General features: G+C 43.2%; 1 protein-coding gene across 1 annotated transcript in view; it reads left to right on the plus strand.

The window, feature by feature from the left end:
* Positions 1-15,409, plus strand: part of LOC138285590 (potassium voltage-gated channel subfamily H member 8-like) — a 1,338,351-nt gene that overhangs the window by 906,323 nt on the left and 416,619 nt on the right. Inside the window, exon 7 of the mRNA XM_069225730.1 lies at positions 4,758-4,965. Coding sequence (XP_069081831.1) covers positions 4,758-4,965 — 208 coding nt within the window. The remainder of the gene's footprint in view (positions 1-4,757; positions 4,966-15,409) is intronic.

Below are 15,409 nucleotides of genomic sequence, written 5' to 3' on the forward strand. Positions count from 1 at the left end.
GCCTTGCATTAGTGTGAAACAAATTTAGGGTTTTTTCACTACCAGGATATGTCAAAGTTAAAAGTACATGTGCAACTTTTCAATTACATTGACTCTGGCCTGTGGCCTACTTAGGGACTACCTCCATCAAGGGTGACATATGTGTTCAAAAAGAAGGTTTAGGCCTGGTAAATTGTTTAGTTTTTGGGTGAAAGCCAATTTTACCGTGTTTAAAGGAGCACATGCACTTGAGTCTTGGTTAACAGTGGTAAATTGCACAGTCCAACGGCCAACAAAAACGAGATCAGCAAAAAATGGAGGAGGAAGGCAAAATATCTGGGGGAACATCACCCTAAGGCTGTCAGGTCTATCATTCTCTTTACGTCTATTATCCATACAGCCATACTGGATTAAACATTCATACATCCAGTATTCCTTCATCATCCACATTTCCAGTCTTCATTCGTCCTCCATCTGTTCAGTCTCATTATATATTCCTTACATCCACTTTCGATTCATCATCCATATATCCTTCCATGATTTATAATGCATATAGCCATTCTCCATTTACCATTTATAACAAGAATCCATTAATCATCAATACATCCCTTCTGCATCCAGCATCCATGTCGCCTGTCATGATTCATCATGCATATATGCGTTCTCCATTCTTCATCCATATATCCTTACATGATTCATCATGTGTACAGCCATTCTCCTTTCATCACCTATATCCAGATTCCATTCATCATTGATACATCCATTCTCCAGTCTGTCATCCTTGTATCCTCTATTTGCGTATCATGCATACAGCCATACTCATCATCCAAGTATTCAGTGTTCATTCTTCATTCATGTATCCAATTTCCATTCATCATCCATCTGTCCCATCTCCTTACAAAATCCATACACCCTCTCTCAATTCATGAACCATATATCTAGTATCCATTGATCAACACCATATATGCTTTCCATTCATCTCCATCCATCATTCATCGACTCAGTATCCATTCATCTATATATCCATTAGCAATCACCATTTCTATGCCCAATGTGTATTCATCGGTCATACATCGACTTTCCATTCACCTTCCATATATCCAATGTCTATTCATCAGTCATTTACTCAGTATCCATTCAACATCCAAATATCTAGTATCCATTATTGATCCACAGAGAAAGTCTACATTCATCATTCATGTAGTCATTATTCATTCATAAACACATTTATGACTGTGAAATTTTTAAAGTGTAAACTATGACCCTAAAGAGTGTTCTGGCACAAGAAAGTCGGACTAAAGCAACTAAAGACTTGGGGTACTGGATCTGGTAGAAGTTACAACATCTGCTGTCGATGTACTAGTGCTAGTAGTCCTAATGAATTCATGTAAGTTATGGATCGCTACAGTGATCTCATATGAGGTATCCCAGTGCTTATGATGAATAATGTAAACCAAATCATGGATAGCCTGTGAGAAAATATAGGTCTTAAGTACCCTACTGAAGTCCAGCTGCTCTGAGATAGACTTGATAGTTGTTGGTAAATCGTTCAATGCTTTAGATGCTATGAAAGAGAAAGATCTGCCACCTAGTCTGGTTCTTATACCACAAGGTAGCACCAGTCTCATATGAGAAATGCAGACCACAAGGTGCACGAGGGGCTATGCGTTACAAAGTGAAATCTAATGAATAATGGGTCAGAACTGCTTTGCGCAAGTGCATTGATGCCTAATTTTGGCTTTCTTCAATGCCACCAGCACAGAACGGGTGGACAGTGGGAAGTTATAGATGGCAGTAAGCTAGACAGTTTTGCTAATGTCTACCAAGCTCTTGAGAGCTCAAGTGCCTAAAGTAGAACCCAAAGTGATAGAAGACAAATCAGCTGGAATAGTTCCACCTGCCACTTGGTCAAATTAACTAATGGCCTGGTGATGGCTGTATCATTGAGATCAGACTCTGAAGAAGGTGAGGGCATAAAATTGTCTACATTTGGAAATGATGCACAACATTTTGAGAAAATGTTATTGGAATAGAACTCGACAGGTCATTACAGAGGTCTTACCGGGGAGTAAGCTCTGCCAGGGTCAAGAATTCTATGATGATTTTAAACTCCTGTTCCGTGGAATTAGGGGTATCTGAAATAATCTCAAAGTAATGCTTAACCCGTGCTTTCACGGTGGATTAAGAAATACAAGAAAGCCATATGCAAACCAGCTTTGGTCCTGCTCCAATTGGAACAGTCCATCCCGAACTGCAAGCCGGGTTCTTTTAGGAGTGCTTGTTCCCAACTTTGGCACTGCCTACAGTAACAGCCTGTCCCCCACGGGTGTTAGACAGAGCTGTCTCTCCAGGAATTTACGTTATGGGACACCTACTGCATGAAGGCTGCAAACGTCAGGCTGTTTCTTAACAGCATCTAACATCAAAATAATTTATGTAAAATGACACTGTACTTTGTCAGCATGATCAAGTCTTTGCGCATTAGCACATAAATAAAATGTTAATCAACAGATGGAAATTACAAACATCATGACAAATACAATTGTAGTTTCATTTTCACTATGTAATGAGGTATTGCAGGAGTTGAATTACTTTTATCTGAAGGTAAAAATAATACGTTCTCCTTCACTTACGGAGGGTTACCTTAGTAAGATGTAGTTACTATCCCTTTATATGGATATCAGCACTGTGAATCTAAAGAATGTATTCCCACAGTGGCCTCTCTTTCAAAATGGAAATGTCCCTCCACGGCCCAGAGGGAATCCCACCTTTTACCCTTCAAATGAGCTGTCCCTCTGTGATAGGTTCAAAATGGTTCAAAATGGAAGCATTAAATAAAGAGAGAGTTCTTCAAGAACCAAGCAGCTCTGACCTCTCCCTCAGGGACTAACAGCCTCACTTGTCTCTAGGTAGCTGTTTCTTATCTGTGAGCAGTGTGCTATTAGAAGGGCCACTGGAATTATGCAATTGTGTGGCCTCAGCGACTTTTGCATAATTATAGATGTGCCGTATTTGCCACATAGTCCATCATCCGCCACATAATCTGCAGATTTTTTAAAAAGTGTTTCTTGCTCAAATGGTTCAAAAGTTATTAAAAATGCAGCAACACATGTTCCTGCGCAGTGGAAGGCCATTTGCAAAGCTGGACTGGTCAACTTTCTGTTGCTTATTGTTATGTTTGGGTTTTAAAAATGGTACCCTGTCCATACAGTGTTACCAAGTTAAAAAATGACAAAAGAATGAAGATATACTATCACAAAATGTGCCGCGTTGTGCCGCATAGTTTGGCGTTTCTTGCCGCATAATATAAACAACCTGCAACATCATTTGGCCCTCTCCTGCTGCACAATTCCAGTGGCCCTGGCTCAGTGGCATAACAAAGGCCCCCGCAGCCCCCGAGCAGTACACTGTGCACGGGCGGCAGACCCCAGACAGGGTCGGGAGGGAAGGGCCCTCCTTCAGGTAGTTGCAGGGAGGCCCCTCAAGCTTCATTAGGCCACTGCCCTGGCTATAAGGGTCTGAAGCCTCAGGACCTTCAGGTACAACCTTGTGGGCTCGATAACAACCCCTTTATTGTGTAACTGTTTTCAAGTAAGACTTTAAATGATTGTTTCGTCTTCATGGTTAAGTGCCCAAAAGCCTGCTTGGTGTGGAGTCTCAAAGTGGGCAAGTTTGTTTGTCTGACCGACAGTATCTGCATTGGCTTTAGGAAAGGCCGGGGAGCGGAGGAGAGTGGAGGAGGGTCGCGGGGGTGCGTGGGTGTGTATGCATGTGTGTGTCCACTGCACAGACTGCTCAAACAAAAACCTCACATTTCCTGGAATCAAAACAATGGCCTTCCCTTCATCAATGCAGTTGCCTTCATTTAGGTGTTCTGTTTATTTGTACTTTTAATTCCGAGTAGGCAAAATGTTTCAAAAACTAGGAGAAAATTCGTTATTTTATGCAAAGTGCTTCCAGCATCTCTACTGTGTACTTCCCCTCATCCATATCTCGTTCATTTCTTCCTTAGCCACCCCTACTCATTCCTTCCGTTGGTTCCTCCCTCCCCAATTTTGGTCCGACTTTGGTTCATGAGAATCAAACTGCAGTTTACTGCTATTCATGCGTGGTTAAGTAGGTCTATCCCAGATGTTCGAAGGTGAACAGTTTATTGATTTTGAAGCACCCTTCCATGACATTTCATGATACACTGTATGATTTAATTTCTGATCCTGTGCAACTTGATTCTCTGTTCTCCCCTAGATATAATTCAATGAAATGGTCTTCCTCACTCCCCCATTGCCAGTAGTGTGTTGGAGGAGCAGTCTTCTCTCCTTCAGCAGCACTATCCCGCCCATTGTCACTGAGGAAGGAAATCCCCTTTCACATAATAATGTGAAGCCAGGAGGATTCACTACTACTCCTGGAAGTGGCCTTGGAGCATAATCCCTGGGTTTGCACTGGAAGCAGTTTCAGGGTACAGTTATTATATTTGAGATAAGTAAATTAGTTCAGAGGTGTATCTGACCTTTGCAGAATTGTGTGTGTTTGCTGCAGGCCACAGGTTGTAATCTGTGTTCGATGGACCAGGCTTTCATCTTTCGTAGTGGATATAATGGGTACTATTTGTTTGAATACTCCTATTAACACACCAAATGCAAACAGTATGTCTTCTGTGTCTATGAATGTATCACCGAAGGAAGAAGAGGGAAATCTCCATGCTGGATCTGAGTTAATAATTACACAAGTTTGAAAGGTTAGCTATTTCCTAATGTAGTTATTTTGTCTTTTTCTAGTATTTCGGTGTTCACCTGCTGAAGACCGTGCGCTTACTGAGGTTGCTCCGTCTGTTGCAGAAGCTGGACCGCTATTCACAGTACAGTGCTGTGGTCCTCACGCTGCTAATGTCCATGTTTGCCCTGCTCGCTCACTGGATGGCCTGCATCTGGTACTTCATTGGCCAAAAGGAGATTGAGGTCAATGACATGCATACTTGGGAGATTGGTAAGTGGTAACACAGTATGATATGATTGGTACATCGTTAACATGATTACATTGTTAGTACCATTGCATACTCTGTTTAGATGAAAGGAGTCCCTTTAGTTAAATTGTTTTCCAACTGCCAAACTTAAACAATTATCTAGTGCTGATGGTCCATAGGAAGGTAACAAATACAAGATTGACTGTTTGCTAATCGTGTTCTAAATATAGTAGACAAAGCATTACTCAGCTATAACTTTTTCTTACCAAAAACACAGTACCACCTATGCCCAGTGCTTATTTTGTAAATAAAAAGGTGCCGGTGCCCAAAGCCCTCCTTTAAAACACGCGGCTGCTGCAATTGAATGTGTGAACACGGAATACTGAGGCGGCGTAATTCTGAATCCAACTCGGGCCTCTTCAATCCATATAAAGCCACTCCCTGCCCCTTCAGCTCACTCTAGCAGCTTTCTACTTTCTCCCTTCCTGATGCTTTTTCATTTTTCTCTTCCTCCGTCTTTCCCATATGTGTCTTTTGCTCGCAGCAAATGCTTGAGGCAGAAGAATAAGCCCCGGCCCTCAAAAATAAGTGCTGGTGCTCAGCACCGGAAACAATAAGCACAAATTAAGCACTGCCTATGCCTCGGCTGTTTAAGAACCAACTATTGTGCTAAAAAGCGCTGATGTAAGGGAAAAGATTCACCTAGGAACCGTCAGATGTTGTGCTGTTTAATAATACTGTTAGTGACTGGAAGTGTGCCCTCCATCTGGTTGCCGGCTTCTAAAATGAAGGAAATGACCTCAAAGGATGGCGAAGAGCACCTTTCTACATAATACTGCTGCTTATCCTAGTTAATGATACTATTAGGGCTTGCTAATTGTGGTGTGGTGGCTACCTTGTGCCCCTAAGAGTGTGTTCTGTCTCATTCTTTCTTCTATAGTTGTTGCAGCATCCAAGGTTCCCAATATGAAATGATGCGCATGCGTGACAGTGCAGCCACTAATAATGGAGGGCCACCACATGAACAGCACAGAAGGAAGCCACATCCTTAGATGGGAGTTACAAGACATGTGTTGCCCCACTTTACCCAGGTGCATTTCACCTACTGCTAGAGCAGGGGTCTTCAAACTGGGGGGGGGGGGGGCGATCCCCTAGGGAGGGCCTAGTATGTGTCAAAGGGGAAGGGACTTCAAATAATCTACGGACCTCTCCCACTACCCACCTCCACCCCGACATCTAATAATCACATGGTGGATACAAGGTCTGCCTGACCAGAATATTTTGTTTGGCATCATGTATTCGATGGCATTTCTAAAACACTATCAGAAATTAACTGTAATGTTTAAATAGGTCTAGACATATTTAAACATTGCCAATTTGATAGAAATTTTTTTAATATTTGGAGGCAGGCCCCCAATTCTTTTTCCGCTAAGTGTGGGAGCAGCATTAAAAAGTTTGAAAACCAGTGTGCTAGAGGCTGTTCTCAGCCAGTAGCAGCTGCTGCAAGAATACTGTACACTGGCATCTGCGACTCCTGCTTCGACTCTTATTGTAAGTCTGTTCTAACTCCCTTTCAGTGTTGGGAGTCACTATGGGAGGGAGAAGGAACGGCGTTCTCTGCATTTAGTGACAGCCACAGTACATTCAAGCTTTCTGTTTTGCCTCTTGCTGTCATGGGACCTTCGCTGAACCGTAGAAGACATATCTACTCTTGCAAGGTTTGTTTCTGCTAATTGTACTGTCCTCCAAACTCTCCTTCACACAAACTTTATTCCTTTCTGCATCACTTTAACCTCTAATCAGAGCAGACCGTGTGTCTGGCGAATATACCTCTTAAATTCGAATTTTTATCTTTAAATTGCTCATGCTTCTCAAGTTTTACTTTTCCATATTTCACTTTTCGTTTTATTTTGAATTTCTTCTCTTCCTAAAGTGTTTATTTTTCTTCTTAACATGGTGATTTGTTTGCTTGTTTTTCCTTGCTTCCCCCATTTCTTTATCCCTGTTTTTTTATATTTCTAGCTGCATTTTTCCTGCCTTTTTTTTGGTGGGGGAAAACCACCTTTGGCTTCTTCCGTGTATATTAATCTTTGCTAACGTTCCCCCTTCTTCTTTACCTTTATTTATTAATTTGTATTTCTTTTGGCTCAATTTTTTCATTCAGGGCATCCTCGTTGCCTCCTTTTTAGGGTCAAACGTGCAAGCTCTGTAGCCTGTTGTAATCTCTCTGTGGGCTTTTAACCACACCCACCACATCAGTTTTGTTGGTTTGTGGGCTTGCCTTTTTAAATTTGCTTGATTTCATTTGTGAAAGACTTGCATACCTCTTGGCTTTTTCGGTGTTTAGCCCTCGTCGAGAGCACTGGTAAATTACTGAATACATATGAGGTTCCATGTTTTCCGTATGGCTTCGGGACTACTTTTTCTTTATTATTTCGTACGCAGCATGATCTCGCTGGGCAGTAGTCAAGCACTTTGCATGACATCGAACCTGGGTAATTGCATAACTGCTGATACGTTTGGCTGCAAGCGAACTTCTGTTTCCTTTTGTGTGCTCCTTCACGCTCATGGTGTGACGCCTTAAATCGGCTCACTTACGTAACATTTTCAATTTACGTGGCAAGAAAAGTCTGGTTAGGACTTTACAATGTTAATAGCTCTCAGTTGACTGCATTGCAAACGCTTGTATTTTGGATGTATTCACACAGCACATCTTTGTGTGTGCGAGGCTACTCGTGGGCATCATACCCACTGCTCCACACAAGTGTGAACTTTCCTGAATCTGCTGGTGTGGAGGAGGATGTGCTACCCGTAACTTGTGTATTTTGTTTTATATCATTTATGCCACATATCGCATATCCTTCTTTTAAAGCCTTTTCGAGATTGTCGGGCTTGGGCTTCGTTTGGAATTCTCTTGGTAGCCCCTGCCAATGCTTAGGCATCTTTTCAAAGGGGGTTGTGCTTGTTTCACTGCATCACCCTCCCACCGTGCACCCACTCTTAACCCCTTCCTCCCTTTTGTTTCTCTGAGCGTCCCCGCCCCCTGTGAGCGCATGGGAATGATGTTCCCTTTATTTCACAGAAGTGTGCAGTTAGGAGGTGGGCGCTGCTGACGTGGATAGCGCTTTACTCCAAGTCAAAGTCCCCAATAGGAGCATATCAGTAAGGTATCAACTTCATACATAGTGCTTTGTTTAATATAATTCCACAGTCTGTAGTAAATGAAATCACGCTGCAAAGGAATCGGTGCCAGCAACGGAACAAGCACTTTCACTTTCGGGGCCCGTCCTTGCCAACCCGCACAACATGCATATGCTGCGAATTAGACGAGCTATTGTGTTGTCCACAGGGAGCGATCCACATGCACCAACATGAGTAAACTTTACTTGAGCACTTAGCTCTCAGCTGACCTCGTTGCTTTTAACATCAGCTTTCTAATGTTCATACTATTGCACTTTGGGTTTTTTCGGCCTTCACAAAATGAAGGATACATTGCAGGTACAATGTACTTTGTATCCACTCCTAAAGCCATAGGTTTTCAGCTTGCACACAGCTTTGTAGTGGATGTTGGCTTTCTACGTTACCTCACCAGGTCAAGGCCTCACTTTCTGAGAGGTGAAATAAGCAGGGCTTCAAGCACTTCCTGTCAGCACAAATAGCTTGGTCATTCCATTTTTAGTCGCTCCGACTTCAAAACGGCTGCAATTCTTGTCTCTCTTTCCGCTGGTGACATTCACAGTGTGCAGTGACCTGCTGACTACTGCCTGTGATTGAAAACTGAGCAGCTTGTGCAGATCTCTGAGGTGCACCCAGTCACAGCATTTTCAGGTTTCAAACACACAGTTTCTCTCAATATTTAATAAATCAATCTGTAAATGATTAGACTTTATACAGTTTAGTATCTGTATGTTTACTCTAAACGAGGATGCCGTTTTATTTAAAATATTTTTTCGCTCCATGGAAGTGAATGACTGCAAGTGGATACAAATCTAGGAGAGACCGGCAGAGGAGCGAGTGTGTGTTCACCTTTGATCTACCTGACTGGTGCTTTCAAAGACTGACCTGAATTAGGCAAAGACTGGGACCCCTTGTTTAATAATTCAGTGGGGCGTTTGGACAGTTTTATCCACGCTTCAAGGACTTGCTGCCGTCTCCCCCCAGGGATGTACTGAGCAGTTGAGGTCATGCAGTTTGTTCCCCCACGAGTCTGCACACCTCCCCTCACACAATAGAGACCTTCAACGTGTCCTGCGTTCTTTATGAAGAGGATATACCTGCTTACATTTTGTGTGGGGAAGCACGAGCTGTTACTCGATTTACAACACATACTGGTATTTGGTTTAAAATTAAATGATGTTTACTGATCAGTTCCCAAGTGACTCCACGTCTTGCATAGCATCTTCAAATTCTCTGCTTTTGGAGCCAACGGCATTTCTCATGCTGGTATTTTTAAGTCAATACTAATTCAGGTAAAAAGGAAAATATTAGCCCCAAGCGGTGTTGGCTTAAAAAATCGTGCATGGGCTGGCAGTATCACTTCATTAGTTGATGCAAAAAATCTGCAAAGTTAGTGATGGTATGTTGTGCATTTGTTTCAAATATCCGATTGTTTTAAAATAAGAAAAATGAGAAACTAGTCAGATATCATAGAACTTTGACTGAAAACCATCGTTTTGCACTTTATTTGCTCTCCAAAGTTTGTAGGGATGGCGCTTTAAATCGGCTTGCTTATGTAAACCTGTATTACTTGTCATTTTTATGGGCGGGCACAAAGTGCTTCTTCCATTCTGTAATCTCCCTTTGGGCTTGAAACCACACCCATGCCACGTCAGTCACTTACATTGGTTCGTGGGCTTGCCTTTTAAAATCCGCTTGCTTTCATTTGTGAAAGGCATGCATATGTCATGCCTTTTCTGGTGTTTAGCCCACCTACACAACACCAGTAAAGTACCAAAAACATACGAGGTTCGATGTTTTCAGCCTGGACAGGACTATTTTATCTGGTTTGAACATTGTTTAATTTCTCCCATTAGGTCGCAGCTAAGGAGGCTGCATTTTTGGATCACAGTTTGTGATAACTGGAATTATTTAACCCTCACATGTCTGCTGTACTAGTGCAGGAAAGCCAGACGTATTAGTATTGCCAATACCTGTATCTGTCCTTTGAATCCCTCATCATGAAGCTTTTTATCTTAACTGTTGTTTAGCAAAGAAGCTGTTACCTGGGTTACAAACGGAAGTTCCTATAACAGGATGTGGCCCCGAGGTAAAGTTGTTGTTCATTCAACCTGAACATGTGTGTGCTAATCCCTGCCACTCCGCTCACAAATTTGTGTGATAATTGGTAAATTAGTTTAGCCTTTTGCCTTAGTTTCACTATCAAAAGCTGCAGTCCCTGCAGGACATGCCTGATGACTGCCTGCCTTGTGATTCTAGTGAAAACTGTGATTCTGGCTACGAATAAATGTGTTTTTGTGAGAATCTCAACTTTATAATTCCCTTAAACTCAAGAGTAAATACTACAATGGAAGGACGGTGATAGAACAGGGTAACAAAAGATTGGCAGAGAAAGGAATGAATAAGAAACTAGAACTAGAAGATGGAGACCAGAAACTGTACATAAAAGAGTGAGTCAGCTCATGGTAGTGCTAAATGTATATATAGCTTCTTAGATGTGCAAGTTTAATTAACATGCAGACACGTTTACTAAAAATGCCTCCTGCTGCCCAGATAGAACAACAGGGACTCCTGACTTCAAGGTAATTCTCGATTCAGCTGGTCACAAGAGTTCTCAGCCAAAGTGCAATTTACTAGAGATGTGGGAATATTGTGCTCCCAGTCTTTTCTATCAAAACCCTTCCCCAGGTAAAAGTTTGCAAAAGATGGGCAAAAAATGCGGAATTACCACTGGAATCTTTCACAGTAAAACTGATTTTGTGCAGCAAATTTTATTTCAATTACCACAGTATTCTCACTCCCACTTCGTGATTTTGGGACTGAATACCGATGCTGTGTTCCCAGTACTGACTGAATGAGGGCCTGGTTGGTTAACTTTTGCAATAAATGTCAATCCGATAGCACAAGATGTGCTCTCCTTGCCCTGGATAACGAAATAGTTTTGTGTCAGTGATATTTAAATTTGTCATCCGTATCAGTCGTATCACATAAATTGTTTTGAATCAGTGTTTTTTTAGATAGCCAGCAGCAAAAACTGTTGTCTGTATGTTCGTTTGTGGTACAAAATATATTTTACTGAAGTTCCTCAGGCAACAATGAAAAGATGCAACATAGTGCTAACAGCACCTTTTAACACTGACACATTCAAAACCGTTGACAGTTTACCTTGTTGTTAGAAATGGGGTCTTTGGTTGGCAGTCAGGTTACCCCCTGTTCAAGCAAGGACCCTCACTCTAGTCAGGGTAAAAGAGAATCACCCTCAGCTAACACCTGCGTGTACCCCCTTGGTAGCTTGGCAGAGCAGTAGGCTTAACTTCAGAGTGCTAGGTGTAAAGTATTTGTACCAACACACACAGTAACTCAATGAAAACACTACAAAATGACACAACACAGGTTTAGTAAAATAGGAAACATTTATCTAAACAAAACAAGACCAAAACGACAACAATCTGACATACACAAGTAAAGTTATGAATGTTTAAAGATTAAACTCAAAAATAGCGCTCAGAAACACAAAATGCTTTGATGAGGTGTTAACACGATGTCGTGACGGAGTCGTTCCCAACAATCCGACACCAGCGGCACCAGACACGGAGTCGCGCAGACCCCAAGTACAGTACCTTTGGTGAAGTGTGAAAACAAGCCGATGCGCAAAGTCAGGGATTGTGGCGTCTGTGCGAAATGTTGAATTCGGGCACTACGAGCAGCGTCGGTCACGACATGGTGCGGCGACCTCCACGGAGTCGCGGACTTCAGTGGGGCTGCAGCAGCGAAGGTCGTCGTGTTCCAGCAAAGATCACGGAGTCGGTTGCAGGCGGCGTCACTGGATTCAGCAGCGGCATCGGTCCGAAGTCGTCCGAAGTCAATTTCCTTGGATTTCCACCAGCTTTCCTTTCAAGGGCCCAGGGACTGGATAGGGCACCACTTGTCAGAGCAGGAGTCTCTCCAGAGACTCCAGGTGCTGGCAGAGAGAAGTCTTTGCTGTCCCTGAGACTTCAAACAGGAGGCAAGCTCTAAATCAAGCCCTTGGAGATTTCTTCACAAGATGGAAGGCACACAAAGTCCAGTCTTTGCCCTCTTACTCTGGCAGAAGCAGCAACTGCAGGATAGCTCCACAAAGCACAGTCACAGGCAGGGCAGCACTTCTCCTCAGCTCTTCAGCTCTTCTCCAGGCAGAGGTTCCTCTTGATACCCAGAAGTGATCTAAAGTCTGTGGTTTTGGTGCTCTTCCTGTACCCAATGTATCCTTTGAAGTAGGCCTACTTCAAAGTAAAGTCTCTTTTGAATGTGAAATCCTGCCTTGCCCAGGCCAAGCCCCAGACACTCAGCAGAGGGTCGGAGACTGCATTGTGTGAGGACAGGCACAGCCCTTTCAGGTGTAAGTGACCACTCCTCCCCTCCCTCCTAGCACAGATGGCTCATCAAGAAATGCAGACTAAACCCCAGCTCCCATTGTGTCACTGTCTAGTGTGAGATGCAACCAGCCCAGTTGTCAAACAGACCCAGGCAGGGAATCCACAAACAGGCAGGGACACAGAAATGGTATAAGCAAGAAAATGCTCACTTTCTAAAAGTGGCACTTTCAAACACACAATCATAAAATCAACTTTACTAAAGGATGTATTTTTAAATTGTGAGCTCAGAGACCCCAAACTCCACATGTCCATCCGATCCCAAAGGGAATCTACACTTTAATCAGATTTAAAGGTAGCCCCCATGTTAACCTATGAGAGGGACAGGCCTTGCAAAAGTGAATAACAAATGTAGCAATATTTCACTAGCAGGACATATAAAACACATTACTATATGTCCTACCTTAACCATACACTGCACCCTGCCTTTAGGGCTACCTAGGGCCTACCTTAGGGGTGTCTGACACGTAAGAAAAGGGAAGGTTTAGCCCTGGCAAGTGGGTACACTTGCCAAGTCGAATTTACAGTTAAAACTGCACACAAAGACACTGCAGTGGCAGGTCTGAGACATGAATTCAGAGCTACTTATGTGGGTGGCACAACCAGTGCTGTAGGCCCACTAGTAACATTTGATTTACAGGCCCTGGTACCTCTAGTGCACTTTACTGGGGACTTACTAGTAAATCAAATATGCCAATCATGAATAAACCAATCAACATTACAATTTACACAGAGAGCATATGCACTTTAGCACTGGTTAGCAGTGGTGAAGTGCTCAGAGTTCAAAAGCCAACAGCAACAGGTCAGAAAAAATAGGAGGCAAAAAGATTGGGGATGACCCTGCATAAGCAAAAAAGTCCAACACTTGTCTACAAAATCAAATGTTTGAGACAATACTTTTGAGAAGACACAGAGTAATTAATTAAGAAGACAGAAAGACAGAGATAGACAGAAGTAAAAAAAAAAGGTTGCTGAAGAGTCAAAATTTAAGAAAAAAAGACAGAAAGAACAAGAGATAACGTAGGTCGAGAGTGGGTCAAAACAAAGAAACAAATACAATTAAGAGCTAATGGTAAGTAGAAAATGGGTGAGGGGGTGCGCACCAAGGTATAGCGCGCCCCCAGGGCAGGTGTGGGCCAGATCGGACCAGTACTAGGTGGCGGCCCAACAGTGGGCGCCACCCAAAATTTTGAAAATTGCGCTCACCACCGCAGGGAGAGCTGATTGGTGGATGGGGGCATGGTGGGGGAGTGGTGGGGGCTCCTACGGTGGTTGGCAGGGGCAGCCAGACAAGAGTTAAAAGGGACAGCAAGTCCTGTGTAAGGTAATCTTGTGCTCTTTACCCTGGATGCCCCCAACTATCGTCGATGTGCACACCTCCAGAGGACTGGAGGAATTCTTTCCCACCCACCCATCCCCAATGGACAGCAGGTAGACCTTAGGAAGGAAGAAGTCATGTTTGGGCACAAAGCAGGTGGAGAACCTTGGCATCAAGAATACTAGTACAGGCGAACTCAAGACGGAATCAGAAGCCTTTTTGCTCAAACCAAGGTTGCGTGGCTTTGGGTGTAGAAAAGGGGCTTGGGACGACCGCTACCGCGAATGTCCATAGCTCCCCCCAAGGTACTACCATTACATGGCCCTGGGGATTTGGGGAGATGGAGACTGCGCCAGGGGACCAAGGTATGGCCCGGTTGCCCCGACCATCCCTATCAGGTGCCAGGGGAGATCTCTTTCTTAGGGTTGACTCTGGCATGGTTTGTTTTGGGGGACAGTTTTTATGCTGCCCCACACCCCCTCTATCTTGAGGGGACAGGTGAGCCTCGCCTTGTGAAGTGTAACTTGTTTGGGGGGAACACATCCCCCAGTCTACAGTCGATGCCACAGGTGCTTGGGGGGTGGTCAACCATGACTCCTTTTAAGGAATCGAAATTATGTACCCATTAAAATGACTTTAGATGCATGTTGTAAGTATTGGAAATTAAGGATGAAAAAGAATATACAGAAAAATGTGATAATGTTCTTTGTCGTGTTTATGTGGTTATGAATAAATACGGCCTGAGAATTGTTATATTCTCTATCGCAGGAAGGTTTCAGTCTACTTTGTCTCCTGGAAGGTTGGGGGGGTGGGCAACTGAAAATAAGTACACTCCTTTAGGGAAGAGGATTACATTACAGATTTGGAACCAGTGTGAATTGTTTGGCTATTTGGTTGAAGGTCTTGGTACGGTCGCCCACCTGTGAAGCAGGGAGGATGTGAGTACAAGAGGATGAGAGAAAGACAGGATGAGAAACCAAGAGTTTCCAACGAAGAGGAAAAGTGGGGAGAACACGGGAGAAGGTAAGAGACTGAAAATGTCAGCAAAGAAAAATCAAAGGAAAAATGAGAGAAACTGGGAGAAAGAGGAACAGAAACAGGAGAGGAAAACAGCGAAGGTAACAACAGGGAAGAAACAACAAAAAGAGAGGGAGGAAAAACCAGAGCCAAATGAAAGAGAGAGAGAGAGAAAGGTATAACAATAAAAATAAAAGTCTGTTAGGGTGAGAGAAAGTATGAGAGGGGAAAGAGAACAAAGGTACAATACAAAGGATGGACCGAGTTTGCTTTCAGACTCAGGCCTGTCGGATTCAATTTAGTTTGTTCTTGATCAAGTGGGTTGACAGTTACAGCTTTTCAAATAAAGAAAGACATTTTCAAAGGTCGTATATATGAAAGAATGTCCGTGTTTAAGATCTTGTGACAGAGCTATGTCTCCCACAAGACCTGGCGCCGTTTGATTCTCAGTCTTTAGCTGCCGGCATCTGTGGAATCGAACACAAAGTGTGTGATGAGGGAAGAAATCAACTCCTGACACCTTAGAACAATGACAGCAACTCT

Source organism: Pleurodeles waltl, chromosome 3_1 (assembly GCF_031143425.1).
Source record: "Pleurodeles waltl isolate 20211129_DDA chromosome 3_1, aPleWal1.hap1.20221129, whole genome shotgun sequence".
Lineage (NCBI taxonomy): Eukaryota > Metazoa > Chordata > Amphibia > Caudata > Salamandridae > Pleurodeles > Pleurodeles waltl.